General features: G+C 48.0%; 1 protein-coding gene and 1 non-coding gene across 2 annotated transcripts in view; both read right to left on the reverse strand.

The window, feature by feature from the left end:
* The window catches only part of MRPL27 (mitochondrial ribosomal protein L27), a 70,429-nt gene extending 50,895 nt beyond the window's left edge, over window positions 1-19,534 (reverse strand). Inside the window, exons 1-2 of the mRNA XM_063963199.1 lie at window positions 19,519-19,534; window positions 18,877-18,996 (exon numbers count right to left, since the gene is read on the reverse strand). Of these exons, the coding sequence (XP_063819269.1) occupies window positions 18,877-18,996; window positions 19,519-19,534 (136 nt within the window). The remainder of the gene's footprint in view (window positions 1-18,876; window positions 18,997-19,518) is intronic.
* Window positions 11,790-11,905, reverse strand: LOC134899853 (U5 spliceosomal RNA). The gene has a single exon (XR_010173403.1). It is a non-coding gene; the product is annotated as a U5 spliceosomal RNA (small nuclear RNA).
* Window positions 19,535-19,777: the final 243 nt, after the last annotated feature.

A 19,777-nucleotide genomic window follows, 5' to 3' on the forward strand; every position in this document is an offset into this window, starting at 1 on the left:
TGCGGATGACTCTGCAGCAACGATTGAGCAAACATGAGGTCCTCATCAGCCAGGGTATCAAACTTGTAGAATTTGGCAAAAGTGTTTGAACCCGACCAAGTCGCTGCTCGGCAAAGTTGCAATGCCGAGACGCCTCGGGCAGCCGCCCAAGAAGAGCCCACCTTCCTAGTGGAATGGGCCTTTACCGAATTTGGTAACGGCAATCCAACCGTAGAATGAGCCTGCTGAATCGTGTTACAGATCCAGCGAGCAATAGTCTGCTTAGAAGCAGGAGCGCCAACCTTGTTGGCTGCATACAGGACAAACAGAGCCTCTGTTTTCCTAACCCGAGCCGTCCTGGCTACATAAATTTTTAAGGCCCTAACTACATCAAGGGACTTGGAATCCTCCAAGTCCCCCTTAGCCACAGGTACCACAATAGGTTGGTTCATATGAAACGATGAAACCACCTTAGGCAAAAATTGAGGACGAGTCCACAATTCTGCTCTATCCACATGGAAAATTAGATAGGGGCTTTTGTGAGACAAAGCCGCCAATTCGGAAACCCGCCTTGCAGATGCCAAGGCCAATAACATGACCACCTTCCAAGTGAGAAATTTTTTAACTCCACCGTTTGAAGAGGTTCAAACCAGTGAGATTTTAAGAACTGTAACACCACGTTAAGGTCCCATGGTGCCACTGGAGGCACAAAAGGAGGCTGTATGTGCAGCACTCCCTTTACAAAAGTCTGGACTTCTGGGAGAGAAGCCAATTCCTTCTGAAAGAAAATTGATAGGGCCGAAATCTGTACCTTAATGGAGCCTAATTTCAGGTCCATATCCACTCCTGTCTGCAGAAAGTGGAGAAGACGGCCCAGATGGAAATCTTCCGTAGGAGCATTCTTGGCCTCACACCAAGATACATACTTTCTCCAGATACGGTGATAATGCTTCGCCGTCACCTCCTTCCTAGCCCTCATCAGAGTAGGGATGACTTCTTCCGGAATGCCTTTTCCAGCTAGGATTCGGCGTTCAACCGCCATGCCGTCAAACGTAACCGCGGTAAGTCTTGGAACACGCAGGGCCCCTGTTGCAACAGGTCCTCTCTGAGAGGAAGAGGCCACGAATCTCCTGTGAGCATTTCCTGAAGATCTGAATACCAGGCCCTTCGAGGCCAATCCGGAACAACGAGTATTGTCCGCACTCTTTTTTGTCTTTTGATTCTCAATATCTTTGAGATGAGTGGAAGAGGAGGAAACACATAGACCGACCGAAAAGCCCACGGTGTCACCAGGGCGTCCACCGCTACTGCCTGAGGGTCCCTTGACCTGGCATAATACCTCCGAAGCTTCTTGTTGAGGCGTGACGCCATCATGTCTATTTGAGGAAGTCCCCAATGACTTGTTATCTCTGCAAAAACTTCTTGATGAAGTCCCCACTCTCCTGGATGGAGATCGTGTCTGCTGAGGAAGTCTGCTTCCCAGTTGTCCACTCCCGGAATGAAGACTGCTGTCAAAGCGCTTACATGATTTTCTGCCCAGCAAAGAATCCTGGTGGCTTCCGCCATTGCCACTCTGCTCCTTGTTCCGCCTTGTCGGTTTACATGAGCCACGGCCATGACGTTGTCTGACTGAATCAGAACCGGTAGGTCGCGAAGAAGATTCTCTGCTTGACGCAGGCAGTTGTATATGGCCCTCAATTCCAGTACGTTGATGTGTAGACAAGCCTCCTGGCTTGACCACAGTCCCTGAAAGTTTCTTCCTTGTGCGACTGCTCCCTATCCTTGGAGGCTCGCGTCCATGGTCACCAGAACCCAGTCCTGAATGCCGAACCTGCGACCCTCTAGGCTGATTTTCTGATGAATGTGAAGATGGGACCCGGACCACTTGTCCAGAAGATCCCACTGAAAAGTCCTCGCATGAAACCTGCCGAAGGGGATGGCCTCATATGACGCCACCATTTTCCCCAGCACTCGAGTGCATTGATGGACTGACACCCTTTTCGGTTTCAACAGGTCTCTGAGCAAATTCTGGAGTTCCTGAGCTTTTTCCATTGGGAGAAAAACCCTCTTTTGTTCTGTGTCCAGAATCATGCCTAAGAACGATAGCCGAGTTGTTGGCACCAACTGCGACTTTGGTAGATTCAGAATTCAGCCGTGTTGCTGCAGCACTCTCAGGGAGAGCCCCATGCTTTTCAGCAACTGATCTCTCGATCTCGCCTTTATCAGGAGATCGGCCAAGTATGGGATAATTGTGACTCCCTGCCTGCGCAGGAGCACCATCATTTCCGCCATTACCTTGGTGAAAATCCTCGGGGCCGTGGAAAGCCCAAACGGCAACGTCTGAAACTGGTAATGACATTCCTGTACAGCGAATCTCAGGTACGCCTGATGAGTGGGATATATGGGGACATGAAGGTATGCATCCTTTATGTCTAGTGACACCATAAAATCCCCCCCTTCCAGGCTGGAGATAACTGCCCGGAGCGATTCCATCTTGAATTTGAACTTTTTCAAGTACAGGTTTAGGGATTTTAAATTTAGAATGGGTCTGACCGAGCCATCCGGTTTCGGGACCACAAACAGAGTTGAATAGTACCCCTGCCCATGTTGTAGGAGGGGAACCTTGACAACCACTTGTTGTTGACACAGTTTGTGAATTACAGCTAAAACTATCTCCCTTTCTGGGGGAGCAGCTGGTAAAGCCGATTTGAAAAACCGGCGAGGAGGCACGTCTTCGAATTCTAGCCTTGGGATACAATTTCCATTGCCCAAGGATCCACGTCTGACTGAACCCAGACGTGGCTGAATAGACGAAGACGTGCCCCCACCGGAGCGGACTCCCTCAGTGGAGCCCCAGCGTCATGCGGTGGATTTAGTAGAAGCCGGGAAGGACTTCTGCTCCTGGGAACTAGCAATAGCAGGTTGCTTTTTCCCTCTTCCCTTACCTCTGGCGAGGAAGGAAGAGCCCCGACCTCTTCTGGACTTATGCGACCGAAAGGACTGCATCGGATATTGCGGCGTCTTCTTTTGCTGTGGGGAAACATACGGTAAAAAGGTAGATTTGCCCGCGGTAGCTGTGGAAACCAGGTCCGCGAGAACTTCCCCAAATAAATCCTTACCTTTGTAAGGCAAAACTTCCATATGTTTCTTTGAGTCGGCATCACCCGACCATTGGCTTGTCCACAGGGCTCGCCTAGCAGAAATCGCCATGGCGTTGGCTCTCGAACCTAGCAGACCCACGTCTCTCTGAGCGTCTCTCATATATAACACTGCGTCTTTAATGTGACCTAAGGTCAATAAAATGGTATCCCTATCCAGGGTATCAATGTCAGCTGACAAGGTATCCGTCCAAGCCGCCACAACGCTACAAACCCAAGCCGACACTATTGACGGTCTAAGCAAGGCCCCCGTATGTGTATAAATAGATTTTAAGGTAGTTTCCTGTCTGCGATCAGCAGGATCCTTGAGGGCTGCCGTGTCTGGAGACTGCAGCGCCACCTTTTTGGACAAGCGCGTTAACACCTTGTCCACCCTGGGTGAAGATTCCCACCACAACCTGTCCTGTACCGGGAAAGGATACTCCATAAGAATTCTTTTGGGAATCTGCAGTTTCTTGTCTGGAGTTTCCCAAGCTTTTTCAAATAATGCGTTCAACTCATGAGATGGGGGAAAGGTTACCTCAGGTTTCTTTTCCTTAAACATGTGTACCCTCTTGTCAGGGACAGAGGGGTCATCAGTGATATGTAAAACATCCTTTATTGCAATAATCATATAATGAATACTTTTGGCCACCCTTGGGTGTAACCTCGCATCATCGTAGTCGACACTGGAATCAGAATCCGTGTCGGTATCAGTGTCTGCTACTTGGACAGGGGACGTTTCTGAGACCCTGAAGGGCCCTGTGACACAGACTCCCTGTTCTATCCCTGGACTCTGCTTTGTCCAACCTCTGAGGTAATAAAGACACATTTGCATTTAAAACATTCAGCATATCCATCCAATCATGTGTCGGCGTCGCCGACGGAGACACCACAATAATTTGCTTCACCTCTTCCTTAGATGAGCCTTCCGCTTCAGACATGCCGACACACGCGTACCGACACCCCCACATACTCAGGGATATATCTCTACCGAGACAGTTCCCCAATAAGGCCCTTTGGAGAGACAGAGAGAGAGTGAGTGTATGCCAGCACACACCCAGCGCCAACTGACACTGGAAACCAAATTCCCAGATAAAATAGCGCTTTTATATAAATATACACTCACTGCGCCAATAAAAGTGCCCCCCCCCCCTCTTTTTTGCCCTCTATCACCGTGTTCAGCAGGGGAGAGTCCAGGGAGCCAGCTTCTCTGCAGTGTGCTGTGGAGAAAATGGCGCTGGTTAGTGCTGGAGGACCAAGCCCCGCCCCCTCAGCGGCGGGCTTCGGTCCCGCTCAAATTTCCTATACTGGCGGGGGATTCTATAATATAGTGCCTCCGCAGCCTATATATATATTCTTAGCCAGTCCCAAGAGGTTTATAATTGCTGCCCAGGGCGCCCCACCTGCGCCCTGCACCCTTCAGTACCCGCTGTGTGTGTTGTGTGTGGGAGCAATGGCGCGCAGCGGTACCGCTGCGCGTTACCTCAGAGAGGATCTGAAGTCTTCAGCTGCCTTAAAAGTCTTCTTTCTTCTTATACTCACCCGGCTTCTATCTTCCGGCTCTGTGAGGAGGACGGCGGCGCGGCTCCGGGACGAACGGCGAGGGTTAGACCTGCGTTCCGACCCTCTGGAGCTAATGGTGTCCAGTAGCCCAAGAGGCAGAGCCTATCATTTAAGTAGGTCTGCTTCTCTCTCCTCGGTCCCACGATGCAGGGAGCCTGTAGCCAGCAGTGCTCCCTGAAAATAAAAAAACCTAACAAAATTATTTTCAGAGAAACTCAGGAGAGCTCCCCTGTAGTGCACCTAGTCTCCTCTGGGCACAGGATCTAACTGAGGTCTGGAGGAGGGGCATAGAGGGAGGAGCCAGTGCACACCCGTCTATACCCCTTACGGAGTCCCTTACGGAGTCCCCAGCATCCTCTAGGACGTAAGAGAAATATAATTAACTATGTTTTGGAAATATTAAGTTTGAAGTGGCGAGAGGACATCCAAGATGAAATGGCAGAGAGGCATTCAGTGACCCGGCCCAATACAGATAGAGACAAATCAGGTGAGGATAGGTAGATTTGAGTATCATCAACATACAGATGATACTGAAATCCAAAAGAGCTGATTAGTTTCCCAAGAGATGAGGTATAGATTGAAAAATGCAGTGGACCTAAGACTGAGCCCAGCGGTACTCCAACTGAAAGAGGTAGCGAAGAGGAGGTAGATTCAGAGAAATGGACACTGAAAGAGTGATTAGATAGGTAGGATAAGAACCAAGAGAGGACTGTGTCCTGAAGACCTAGGGATTGTAGTGTTTGTATGAGAAGAGAGTGGTCAACAGTGTCAAAAGCAGCAGAGAGATCTAAAAGAATAAGTAGTGTGTAATGGCCTTTAGACTTCGCAGTGACCAGATCATTTACTACTTTAGTCAGTGATGTCTCTGTGGAGTGTTGGGAGCGAAAGACTGATTGATGTGGGTCCAATAAGTTGTATGAGTTAAGAAAGTGTGTGAGGCGAGTGTAGTCAAGTTTCTCAAGTAGCTTGGAGAGACACGGGAGCTGAGAGATGGGACGGTAGTTTGAGAGTGTGTTAGGGTCAGAATTTTGTTTTTTCAGAATGGGAATAATCACTGCATGCTTGAACAGTGATGGAAAGATACAGAGAGAGAGAGAGAGAGAGAGAGAGAGAGAGAGAGAGAGAGAGAGAGAGAGAGAGAGAGACTACAGATGTTAGTTAAGGTTGGGAAGAGCACAGGAGGAAGAACTTTACTTATTTGTGAGGGTAATGGATCAAGAGGAGAGGTAGTTGAGAAGCAGGATGAGAAGAGTGTTGATACTTCGTCTTCACTTGTAGGATCAAATGAAGAAAAAGTGCAAGAGGGTTCAGGTAAGGAATTGAGTAGGTCACTGGTTGAGGAAGAGCATACCATTTCATCTGGGATCTTATCAATCTTGTCCTTGAAGTAGGAAGCAAAATCTCGCGCCTTGATAGTGGCTGGCAGGTTGGGTGAAGGAGGGTTGAGAAGTGATCTAAATGTATTAAAAAGTCGTTTAGGGTTAGAGGCTTGAGCAGAGATGAGAGTTTGGAAATATGTTTGTTTGGCAGTGTCCAGAGCATTATGAAGAGTGGTAGACATTCTTATATGTGAGGAAGTCACTTGGAATATGAGATTTACGCCACTGGCGTTCAACTTTACACTGAAAGATATGAACGATCACGTAATCGGCCAGTGTGTAGAGCCCATTAGTAAACAATATACAATTTTGCAGCTGAAAAAAAAAGGAGATTTATGATAGACTTACCATTGTTAAATCTCTTTCTGCGAGGTACACTGGATTCCACAGGGATTAACATCGGGGGTGTAGAGTTGGATCTTGATCCGAGGCACCAACTGGCTAAAGCTCTGACTGTTCCCAGGACGCACTGCACCATCTCCTCTATAGCCCCGCCTTCAGGCACTGGAGCTCAGTTTCGTTAACCAGTCCAATGCAGTAGCAGTTATGAGAGACGGTAGATGTTATTGACATAAACCCACATTCTCACAACAGGAGAAGGTACTACTGGCTAATGCCATACAAACCCAAAGCAGCTAAGTGCGTCAGGGTGGGCACCCTGTAGAATCCAGTGTAGCTCGCAGAAAGATTTAACAATGGTAAGTCTACCTACCATGAATCTCCTTTTCTGCAGCGGGGTACACTGGCATTCCACAGGGAATAACATCGGGTATGTCCTAAAGCAGTTCCTCATGGGAGGGGATGCACTGTAGCGGGAACAAGAACCCAGCGACCAAAGGAAGCATCCTGGGAGGTGGAAGTATCAAAGGCATAGAACCTGATGAACGTGTTCACTGAGGACCAAGTAGCCGCTTGCCGGCGGGCCGCCCAAGAAGGTCCAACAGAGAGTAGAATGGGCACTTAATAGCAGCAGGAGCTGGGAGCCCAGCCTGCGCATAGACCCTATTATAAATCCGAGCCAAAGCTGGTTTACAGGCCTTCAACATAGTTTGAATGACCACCTCAGAGAATCCTTTTGCTCTCAGGAGTAAAGCTTTAAGAGTCATCCCATCAAAGCCAGTCTGGCCAGGTCCGGGCAGACACAAGGGAGGTCTGGGCGTTGAGGAAGTAGAAGAGGACGCTCTATCGAGAGACCCTGCAGGTCTGAGAACCAGTGCCGTCTGGGCCACGCTGGAGCGACTAGAAGTAGTATTCCTCCTTCTTGCTTGAACTTCAGTATTACCCTGGGCAGGAGTAACACTGGAGGGAAAACGTATGGTGGCCGAAAGTTCCATGGAATTGCCAATGCGTCCATGAACGCTGCTTGAGGAGCCCTTGTCCTTGCTCCGAAGACCGGAAACTTGTGATTATGTAGAGACGTCATCAGGTCTACATCTGGTAGGCCCCACTTGTCCACTAGGAGTTGAAAGACTTCTGGATGAAGACTTCACTCTCTGGTGTGCACGCCCTGACGACTGAGGAAATCCGCTTCCCAGTTTAGGACTCCCGGAATGAACACTGCTGATATGGCTGGCAGATGGCATTCCGCCCATTGAAGTATTTTTGACACTTCCATCATCGCCATGCGGCTTCAAGTGCCGCCTTGAATATTTATGTACGCCACCGTGGTGGCGTTGTCTGATTGTACTTGAACAGGCCTGTTCCGTACCAGTGATTGGGCCAGTGTCAACGCATTGAACACGGTCCATAATTCCAGAATGTTTATTGGGAGGAGAGATTCCTCCCTGGTCCACTGACCCTGGAGAGAGAGTGTTGCTCCAACACCGCGCCCCAACCTCGCAGACTGGCGTCCGTTGTCAGGAGGACCCAGTTGGAGATCCAGAAGGGACAGCCCCTGCTCAACTGTTGGTCCTGTAGCCACCAGCTCAGTGACAGACGGACCTCCAGAGTCTAGATCATGTGAGACCTGATCCGATGAGGCAGGCCGTCCCACTTGGAAAGGATTAAACCTCTGCAGAGGGCGGGAATGAACTTAAGCGTACTCTACTATGTCGAAAGCAGACACCATGAGGCCTAGTACTTGCATCGCTCAGTGTATCGACACTCTCGGGCGAGAGAGGAAGTATCCGATCCTGTCCTGAAGATTCAGAAGCTTCTCTGGAGACAGAAACAGTCTTTGGCTGTGTGCGCCCAGCAGCGCTCCCAGGTGCACCATGCTCCGAGCAGGGACCAGCGAGAAATTTTTCCAATTGATGAGCCACCCGTGGGCTTGTATGAATTGGACCCGTCAGTTCCAGATGATTGAGGAGAACATCTTGGGAGTTCACCAGGATCAGCAAGTCGTTCAGATACGGCAGGATCCCGATTCCCTGACGACGGGTATGGGCCTTGGTGAAGATCTGAGGGTCCGTGGTCAATCCAAATTGCAGGGCCTGGAATTGATAATGTAGGTTGCCAATAGCAAACCGCGGATATTGCGGATGCGACATGGCAATAGGAATATGCAGGTAAGCATCCTGTATGTCCAGGGACACCATATAGTCCATGGGTTCCATTACCAGTACAATAGGGCGCAGAATTTCTACACAGAATTTGGGCACTCTCACAAACTTGTTCAATGATTTGAGGTTGAGGATAGGCCGGAAAGACCCATTTGGTTTCGGGACTAGAAACAGGGTCGAATAGTAACCCCTGCCTCTCTGAGACAGGGGGACCGGCACTACCACTCATGTTTCCTGGAGGGATTGTACAAATAGGTGTAGATCTTGTGCTTTCAACGGATCCGAAGGGATAACTGTTGAACAGAACTGGCGAGGGGGGCGACTCTTGAAAGATATTGCGTACCCGTGAGAGACAAGTTCCCGTAACCCAAGCGTCTGAAGTGGTCTTCAACCAGGCCTGGGCGAACTGCAGAAGTCAGCCTCCCACCCTGGGGTCCCCCAGGGGGAGGCCCGCCCCTTCATGCAGCAGGCTTGTCTTGTTTGGCAGCAGGATGACGGGTGGCCCAGGATTGTTTAGATTTAGGCTTGGTGGTTTTGGAAGCACGAGCCTGTCGCAGATACGCTTGACCCTTTGCTTTCCCTGGAGGTCAAAAGGAACGAAAGGGGATTTTAGCCTTCGGAGCAAAAGGATTAATATTAGGGAGACACGCAGTCTTGGCCATAGCCAAGTCAATTACGATCTTGTTCAGATCCTCCCCAAATAGGATGCCTACCTTAAAAGGGAGCACCTCCAAGGTCTTTTTGGAGTCCAGGTCCACCTTCCAGGACCTCAACCACATAATTCGACGAGCCAGGATAGACATAGTAAAAGCCTTGGCCGCCATTACTCCTGCGTCAGAGGCCATCTCCTGAATATAATGGGAGGCTGAGGTAAATATAAAAGACAGATATTGTCTGGCAGTGACAGAAAAAATAGGATTTTGGTACTTACCAGGTAAATCCTTTTCTTTGAATCCATAGGGGGCACTGGAGTACTCTTGGGTTATGGACTGGGCGTAGCGGAAATGGCACATATGTAAATATTTAAATTAGTAACTGGCCATCCCCTCCATAATCCCATAGAGCCCTTCAGTATTTTTACTGGGCCGAACAGGAGTGATAGAGAGGATGAACCATAGAGAATTACATATAACATTATATGAACCTATAACATTATAATATAATGGTCAATCCTAAAGTTGACACATAACGGAACTGATAACAATCAGTTGATACCATAACATCGAATGCATTGGTCATAAAGTGTTACCATAAGATCCACAGACCTTACCACAAGACAGGTAAACTGCTCTGGGTGGGCGTCCAGTGCCCCCTATGGATTCAAAGAAAAGGATTTACCTGGTAAGTACCAAAATCCTATTTTCTTTTTCATCCACTAGGGGTCACTGGAGTACTCTTGGGACGTACCAAAGTTTCCCCCTTGGGCGGGAGAGCAGTTTGGCACCTGTAACACTAGACGGCCAAAGCTAAATGCTGATGCCGCAAACGTAGCCAACCTGTAAAAGCGCAGCAACATGCGCACTGATGGTCATGCACTGATGACCATGTAGCAGCTCGTCTACGCTGTTTCGTAGAAACTCCACGACCTGCTGCTCCTGACGTTCCCAAAGAACGTATGGAATGGTCTGACACTGAAGTAGGCGGTTGACCCGCTTATGACGTTCACTAGAACGTTTGGAATAGTCTGACCTTGATGTAGGCGTTGTAGCCTATTATGAAGCTAAGCCTGACGTATGACATAAGGACTGCTTGGAAGCTTGTAAAGCCATCTTTACTACATTATAGAGAACAATGTGTCTGTTCTACGTACAATTGTTTGTGTTACATAAACGCGTAGTGCGCGTACCACATTCAAAGTAACTTAAGTTCTCGAACATATTGATAACCGAGGAACTACATTAATTAGTTGATGCGTGACATTATACGATCTTTGACTGGAACACGGAATTTGTGCGAAATTCCGCCCTATGACCATAAAACACCAGATTTGGGGCCTTGACATGCAAGCCACCCTATGTTAAAAACACGCCTTGCTGAGAGGCTAAGGCTAAGAGAAAGGTGTTTACCAATTGATAAACGTAACATCCACTTGTTGTAAGAAATGTACAAATGAAGACTGTAAATAAAAAAACCTAAAACCAGATCACGTCCCCTGGCGCTGTAGGTGGTAAAACCAGATCACGTCCCATTGCGCTGTAGGTGGTATAAATGGAGGTCGTGTGAGGACACCGTGCAGGAAAGTGTGTACAATCGGCAAAGGAGCCAAACACCTTTGCAGGTAAATTGACATGCAGAGACCTGCACCTTGAGTGTAGAATATAATCCTTCACCAAACCCATTTGTAAAAAATATTAAAAGACGGGATAACTTGAAAATGATGTTGGAAACTTCTGAGCGTCACACCAACCTATAGAGGCACGCTAAACCTTGTGATAATGAGCTGCCGGACTGGCTTCCCAGCCCCTAACATGGTTTGTATACCAGATTCTAGAATGCCCTCCGTTCTTGAGAGCGCTTTGAACAGCCACCCCGTGAAACGCTGCCGCGCTAAAACGGGGTAAAAGAACTGACCCTAGTGGGATAGGTCCGGACGTGGCGAGAGCGGTGAAGGATCGGCTGCGAGTAGTTCGCGAAGATCCAAGAATCATGGCCTCCAAGGCCAATGTGGCGCCACTAGTATGACTGTCATGGAGTCTTGTATGATCTATTTTAGTACCCGAGGAAGCAGCGTAACCGTTGTAACAGATTCACAATGCTGTACAGCCACGCGATCGTGAGAGCATCAGAGCATCTACAGCTGCTGCCTTCGGAGCCCTTGTACTGGACACATACTGGGATGGACACATACTTGGATGTTTTGTTTTATTTATTTATTTATTTTTAATTTGTTTTTGCGAGATGCCAATAGATACCCCTGTAGGTAACTCCACCGCTGGACCAACATCTGGAACACTTAAGAATTCAATGCTCAGTGTCCTGGAATAAGCTGCCTTCCAGCTGTTCACTCCCAGAATGAACATGGAGCAACTTGGCGCATGGTCATGCGACTTCGATTCCGTCTTGATCGGTGATGTATGCGATCGCCGTTGTGTTGTCTGACCGCACTTGGACAGTCTGATAACGGAGCATGTGGCCCGCTTGCCGCAGCGCGTTTGACCGAAATCTCCGTGATTTGTGAAGTTAATCATTTGGGACCCCAGGTCCCCAACCTCTGAGACTCGCGTTTAAGCCCAGCAGCAGCCGGGCATCAAAAAAATTACATGAAACTCATGGTTGTTCTTCTCCACGGAAATCTTTAGTAAAAGGCGAAAGATTTATTCGATCTGAAGAGAAACCAGAGTATTCATATTTAGAATTATCCAATTCTAAACGCCGAACATTGTCCCTGCGGTAAAATTATGTACTTGGAGCCACTAGAGTAGTAAAACTCTGGCCCTTAGAGACAACCGTACTATTTGGTAGTAGCGTGCAAGAACTTCCAGGTGAAAATGACCTGAGTGACTCCTTGCGAAGTAGAGTGCGTCGAAAGACGTCACTCACCTTACCAATAGGCAAAAGGCCAAACGGATCAAGACTGTCCGTGGCTTACGTACGAACTGTACGTGATGACGAACAGTTTGTGAGGTATGTTCAGGCAGGTAAATCCGTGCAATCACGGAATTATCCCTATGCATGAGTCCGTTATTACGGAATAAGGCTTGATATCTGTAGGTTAACAATCTAACCGTGCTGAACGACACCCTTGTACGTTAGTAAGGGCCGTTGCATGGCGAAGTTTTGAGACGGAGCTTCAATGAGCAGATCTGCAAAACACTGAACTGTTATCACTTCCAGGGATGAGCTATTACGATAGCCATTACTTGTGACAACCCTAGGCGCCATACGAAGCCAAAACGGTAGCGCTTGAAAGCGAGAATGGTTTTTACTGCCAACTTAAGTAGGCCTGATGCGTCTAAGTACCCATTCTCGTTGAAATCCAGAATCACTGTGATTTTCAACCTGTAGTCACCAACTGCAGGTATTCATGAATGTCCCTGATTGACCTGAAGGGTCAGTATCGGACTGACAGATTTAGCCAGCTTTGGAACAACCCCAAACTGGAATAATGACCGTGACTCTGTTGTTGACTGCAGTCAAAGTGCTCAATCTACTAGAGCTTGTATGGCGGTGTGCAGAACCGCGATTTTATCTTCTGACTCAGGCAGACATGTCTTGCAAATTGCCATAGTGGAAACAATCAACCTTTGTTTGATAAACTGCGACCCAAAATTTGCGGATCCCCCAACTGTGGATGCCCACAACTGACTATCGGCGATGGCCTGGAAACTCATTCTAGCCATGGCTTTTCAGTGGCTTAGCTGTAAACGCCACTGAAACCCTGGTTAACGGTGCCTGGAAGTAGGTGGCAGCACTTTAACCGTATATTGACGACAATCAGACAATTAGAGGTTATCGAAAACCACGTTCACTACCACCTGACCCGTCTGTGGCTGTTTTTGTAGCACGGGCCCGAAAGGACCGAGATGTAAATACTATATTCTGAATCTATTTATTTAGGAATTTGTCCAAGACAGGACGAAACATGTGGGCAGCGTAAGGTAATGTTTCTATTCTCGTTTAAAAACGGACATCCACAGAAACTGTACCTAGATATTGAGCAGATTCACAAATGTGAGCGGCGAGAAGCGTAAGGTGTGCTTCTTGTAGGGCAAACGTGAACTGTTTTGCCATGCAACCACTGCCCTGTTAAGCCGAACCAGGCCCAAACCAGGTTAAACAACTGCCCTACTGCTGTACACTGTAGGACACACTGCGATGGGTATCTCTGAAACTGTCAAATGAGAAAACCATCAGTATATACGCCAGCCTTCCCCACCGAGGAACGGCAATAGTGCGTATGTGCAGTCTTATTTGTCCGACGGACTCTGCAGCGAAGCTGCTATGTCTTAGCCTTACTCCTTATGTACACGGACAAACAAGTACAGAAGGATAGACCAGTACCGAGACTTAGTACCACGTAAATAAAGCGTGTATAAATCTACATCACAGCACACGTGTTGTGCTGTACAACCAAGAAAAATAAAATTCCTAACACCCCGGCTCCTCTAGAGGCCGAGTGTTGTAGGGCAGCAACTTCCTGGGAAGAACCAGGAAGTAATGTTAAAATGGTGTCCGGCCATGTGCTTGCTTAATGCAAGACTGCTGATACACCAAGTTCCATACATATATATATATATATATATATATATCTATCTATCAATATAAACACAGATATATATTAATACATACACATGTATATACACAGACCCTGTATACTATCAGTGTGTAAACACACAACCACATATACACACAGATAGATTATATATATATATATATATATATATATATATATACACATACATACATACATACATACACACACACATATATATATATACACAACAGTTATATTGCATATGTAACAGAGATCTGATATTGGCCACAGGCTTAAAACATATATATATATATATATATATATATACAACAGTTATATTGTATATGTAACAGAGAATCTGATATTGGCCACAGGCTTAAAACATATATATATATATATATACACACACACACATACAACAGTTATATAGTATATGTAACAGAGACTCTGATATTGGCCACAGCTGATGATTTTGCAGCCTAAACGCAGCTTAGTTATTGGGACCTCCCTGTGGGCTTCCTCCCCCCTTCTCTCTCCTGCAGAAGAGAATCATTTGCAGGTGCAGCCTTTATTATGGCTGCCGATTTCCCCCACACTGCTCCCCCCCCCCCCCCCGTTGTTCAGCAGACGGGCGACGGGGGGAGTGCAAGTCTTTCCGACTGCACATCGGAGATTGGTGAGCGTCTGCCACAGCGGGCCGCGGCAGCAGCTGTTAGCTCGGCCGCACACCCCAGCAGAGTATCAGGGTAGGGAGGAGGACGGACTGGCGAGACGGGGAGCGGCGAGCGTTCCAGCGGTAGTGGCGGGAGCTGCTCGCTAGCTACCCCTCAAGCGGCCAGCGGCTCCGGGTGACCCAGGAAGCGTCGAGCGGCCTGCGCAGTGCCGGGGTTCGCTCGCTGGCTCCCTGCAAGTGAAAAATGAGCCAGGGATTTTACAAGTGGCAGTCAGCAGGGGAACATTACAGTTATATAAATACACACAGTCCCCACATAATGGGCGGCAGCGTGAGCTGACCGCCCGCAATAGTTCAAAAAAGTAAATAAGTGAGCAGCAGCAGTGAGAGCTGCCTACCGCTCAGTACCTGCACCACCTGCGGAGGCCATGACGGGACCTTTCTGTAAGCGCCGTCCTGCGTCCTTGTGCAGCCCGTGGCTGCAATCAGCTGCGCTGATTTTAGTCAATGGCGGGGCCCTTTGTATGAGCGCCGGCAGACCATCTGCTGCTAATGCAGCACCAATGATCCCTAACCCGACTTCTCTGATAAGTTGGGAAGGGATCAGGTAGAAAAACCAAATAATCTTGCTTGAAATAATCTTGCTTGAAGAATCGCAGGACATTTAGTCCTCAGTACCTTCCGCTAGAGGCACAGAAAAATACTGAAGGGCTCTATGGGATAATGGAGGGGATGGCCAGTTACTAATTTAAATATTTACATATGTGCCATTTCCGCTACGCCCAGTCCATAACCCAAGAGTACTCCAGTGACCCCTAGTGGATGAAAAAGAAATCCTGAGGCAGCTCATCTTCAATTGCCTGAACCCAAGCTTCAATTCCTTTTGCAGCCAAAGAGGCTGCCATAGTGGGTCTATGTACAGCATCGGTAAGTGTGTAAATAGACTTCAGGCAACCCTCCACACGCTTACCCGTCGGTTCCTTCAGCGAGGCGACAGTGGTGACAGGCAGAGTCGAGGACACCACAAGGCAGGCTACGAGTCCACCGGTTGTGGAGTCTGCCATTTGTTACTCAACTCCGCAGGGATAGGGTAACGAGCTAGCATCTTCTTGGACAGGGAAAACTTCTTTCCTGGAGACGCCCAGGATTCCTGACATATGTCAATTAAATGTGTGGTAAGACTACCTTAGCAACCTTCTGACGTTTGAATTTATCAGGTTTCTTAGATGTAGAAGCGGGTTCAGCATCATCCTCCATTTGGAGTATCAGCTTAATACCCTTCCTCCACTAGGTAAGGAACGTCAACCTGTGTTATAGAGCCCTCATCTGAAGCAACTGTATCAGTGTCTGATGGATCAGTATATTCCCCATCTTTATCAGAAGAATTGTCCGAAATATTAGTGGATTGGGAGGAAGAAATGGCCCGCTTAGAGAACCCCTTAGCCCCTTTCGCGGGGAGAGGGGTAGGTTGAGCAATCAAAGATTGATATAATTTTTGCACCTGAGTAGATAGTGAATCCGCCCATGACAGGTTCACCACAGGGACAATATGTGGCTGTAATGGAACAGGAGGGCCCACAGGGGGCGTGAGACGCGTCACCAGTGTAGATAGTGTCACGATCCGGGTATCTGGACGCCATTTCTTACCTATCAGATGCCTCCTAAGGCTGGCTCAGCGCTCCAGGACCGGATCCCATCTGTTATCCTGATGTGCACATTCCCGCATCCTCTCCTGTCTCTCTGGACGCAGTCACAGTAATGCCTTATACATCTGGCATGGCGTCTCCCGCGGCCTCCGCCGCCGTCCCTGAGCTTCTGCATTCAGAGTGGCGATTACGTCAGCCGCGGCCTCCGCTGTGTCCGCGTGGTCGGATGTGCATCTGTCAGTCTGGCGTCTCCTGTCTCCGGTGGCCGGCGCCGCCATTACTGTTTTCCAGACCACATGGATTACAATCCAAACTTCCCTCCAAGTGTCTGCATGGGCGCAGCCATCTTGGATTCTGTCAGCTGATCATTCCTACCAATCCGTTGTCAGTATTATTATTTGCATAATTGCCTAGCCAATGCCTTCCTTGCTGCAGGTATAAATAGGTTGTGCCTGAGCAAGGAAGGCGTCAGTGCTTTGGTTGTCAAACCTAGTTCCAGTTTGTCTCTCTTCTGTGAATGTCTTCCAGGTTCCAGCTCCTGTCTCCAGACTTCTGCTATAGAGACCCGCACCAGCATTCCATCTGCGGTGTAGCCTGACTCTCCGATCCATTCTGGACTCACCTGTTTCCAGCTACAACATCACCTGCTTCCAGCTTAGCTTCCAGCAGTGTACAGCTTCTCTTAAAGGGCCGGTGTCCTTTCTGCAGTTTACCACTCTCCACCGGTATTATTATTTCTCCGCTCTCAAATTCTACATTTCATCTACATTGCATCGCTCTCAAGCTTTATTTATTATTTAACTGGTTCCAGCCAGTATCCACTCCGTGCCAACACCTGTCTGGTTCTAACCAGTACCCACAGCAGCATTTTATCTACAGCAGTCCAGCTTTCCCTGGAACACCAGCTGGTACGACCCTGGGCTTTCCTCATTGCTACAGTTGAGCCTGGTAAGGACTTTCCAACTTGCAGATAATAAGAACTGTCTCATACCACCAGAGCTCTGTGGCCCCTGCCACCCTGTAGTACCCAGGAACTGTATTATTATTTCTCTGCTGATTTTTATGTTACTTTTTACTGCTACTGTGATGCATGGAGTTTGTCATAAATAAATATCATTGACTTTTACTCAAGTTGTCGTGGTCACGCCTTCGGGCGGTTTCTCTTCATGTTACTTACATGTCCAGGGGTCTGATACAACCTCCCAGGTTCCGGTACATCTCAGCCCCTACAACTGAGGCTGCCTTCCGTCAGCTCAGGCCCTCAGTTGTGACAGATAGCATATTTGAAAATGCTTCCCAGGGTGGTTCCTGAGCGGCCACAGGTGGTGCAGGCTGGCTGGGGGATGTATGACACAAAGTGCCTGAACCAGTAGCTAAAACTTCCCCCTCATGTAAATCCGTGGTGCAAGCACTGCATGATGCAGGAGCGTCTGCGGATTTCCCGCCCTGTGTAGCAAACATAAGGAATGTAGCCGTAGAGCGTGACAGTACAATATAGCTAGACAAATATAATACCTGCAAACAGTGCCCAGCAGTCCAGGAGATCAGCCCAGCTAGTAGTGAAGATGGCGCCAATATCTCAACAGGGAGTGAGGGAGAGAGAAATGCAGCTCCAGGGCGGGAACACCAGTAGTAGATGGTGCCCGGAGCTGGGGGAGGAGCTACAGGTCAGCGCCTTATCCCCTCTGCTGGACTTCACCACCTGGTACTGTAGAGGCTATTACAAACAGATTTTAGTAAATCCGATCTGTGCTCCCTGCCCTGGTGGATATAGTGGGGTCCCTGTACGGCCACAGTGTCCACGCCAGCGGCGCGGTCCATCTCCTGGGACCGCGATTTACCAGTGGGTCCCACCAGGGGGACCCTCTTACCTCCTCACCTGTCATGCAGCCACAAGATCCAGGACAGTAGCAGTGGTGGTGTGCCTAGAAACCGGTGCGTCCCTGCTGCAAGTACCCGGGAACCAGGCCGCGGGAGTATGCTGCGCCGCTGGGGAAGGTGATGGAGCCGCAGCACAGAATGTCAGAATGACATAGAAAGTCTTCTAAAAAAGCTCTTTTCAGGGCTGCTTAGCACAGCCCCACCTGTTAGCTGCCTGCACTGCAGGCACCAACTTACAAACTGAGCTCCAGTGTCTGGAGGCGGGGCTATAGAGGAGGCGGTGCAGTGCATCCTGAGAACAGTCAAAGCTTTAGCCTGTTGGTGCCTCGGATCAAGATCCAACTCTACACCCCCCATGGTATTTCCTGTGGAATACCAGTGTACCCCACTGCAGAAAATGGAGTACCAGGCTAACAGTAAAGCCTCGTACTCACTGAGCGACTTTCGCTAATGAGCGATTAGTGCTATATTGTTGATATATCTTTCAACGGTATAGCGCATACACAATGAACGATATCAATCGGTGACATCATTCCCCGAACATGTAGCTCAACGATATAGTCAAGATTGAGCTGCATGTTCAGTAGACCATGGATGAACGACAATGAGCAGTGGGTGCGCGCATCGTTCAGGCATACACACTGAACGATAGATATTAAAAAAAAAAAAAAAAGATCATTATCGTTCATATCGTCTAGTAGTGTATCGCCAGTGTGTACGGGTCTTAAGTCTTTACAACATCCATCAACAATGTGTGTCTGTTTGTAGTTAAGGTGATTTTAGCAAAGCCATTAAAATTACTGTTGACAATGTATTGTGGTAATTAGCATTTTTAATTGCACTTGCACTTTATGTATATTTTAGGCTATGTAACAATAGTTGGACATAAACAATGACAAGATTTAGATCAAGGGTCATACCATCTAATTTCTTGTATCCATATCTCCTGCCTGGACTTTTTCCTCCTAAGTTCTTTGAACTGGTTCCAGCTTTCTTTGATGCCTCTCTGGCCAGGATCCATGTCACTGGAGACGGCAAAACTAAGAGAAGACAAGTTAGTTATTACCTTTGACACTTACTACATTAGAGCCAAATTGAACTAAAGTATTATCAACAGATAAAGCCACGTACATACACACAGTAATGGTGTGTACACACGGTAAGATCCTCGCTATGCCAGATTTTCATTTTGCGATTTCCCCCTGAACTCCCCGGAGCCCAGCACCACCGAGTTGCTTACGATTTTGGCTTGTGTGAGACAACTAACATGTGAGATGAACTAGATAGTACACCGATCTAGCATGGATCGACTTGCCTGCACAGTCTCTTCTCTTGCGATACCGACCTGGTGGGACCGCGAATCCGGATCGCAAGTGACATAACACCTTGCGATTTGCATTAACTTTTCTTGCGATTTTGACTATATAGTCAAAATCGAAAGAAAAAATCTCACCATGTGTACACACCATTAGATATTTTTTGGTCGGTCCGACAATCGGACAATTTTTCGAGAAATTGTAGGCACCAATATCTGAGCTACACACTAAAAGATTTTAAGTTACCAATTTTCTGCCACATCACACTGCATTTGCATATGTCCGCCCACAAGTAGGATGATGTAGTGAGAGGAAAACACAGGAAATATGTGCAGATTATTGAGAACGCACACACACTGCTCAATATCTGGAGATTGTGGCAGATATTTTTGGTTTGGGACGATAGACCAAAAAATCGATTGTCCGTGTGTGTGGGCAAGATTTTCCCGAATTATTGGCGAAACGCTGACACGATCGTTCATACACACTATACAATAACTTTGGT

Source organism: Pseudophryne corroboree, chromosome 3 (genome assembly GCF_028390025.1).
Source record: "Pseudophryne corroboree isolate aPseCor3 chromosome 3, aPseCor3.hap2, whole genome shotgun sequence".
Taxonomy (NCBI): Eukaryota; Metazoa; Chordata; class Amphibia; order Anura; family Myobatrachidae; genus Pseudophryne; species Pseudophryne corroboree.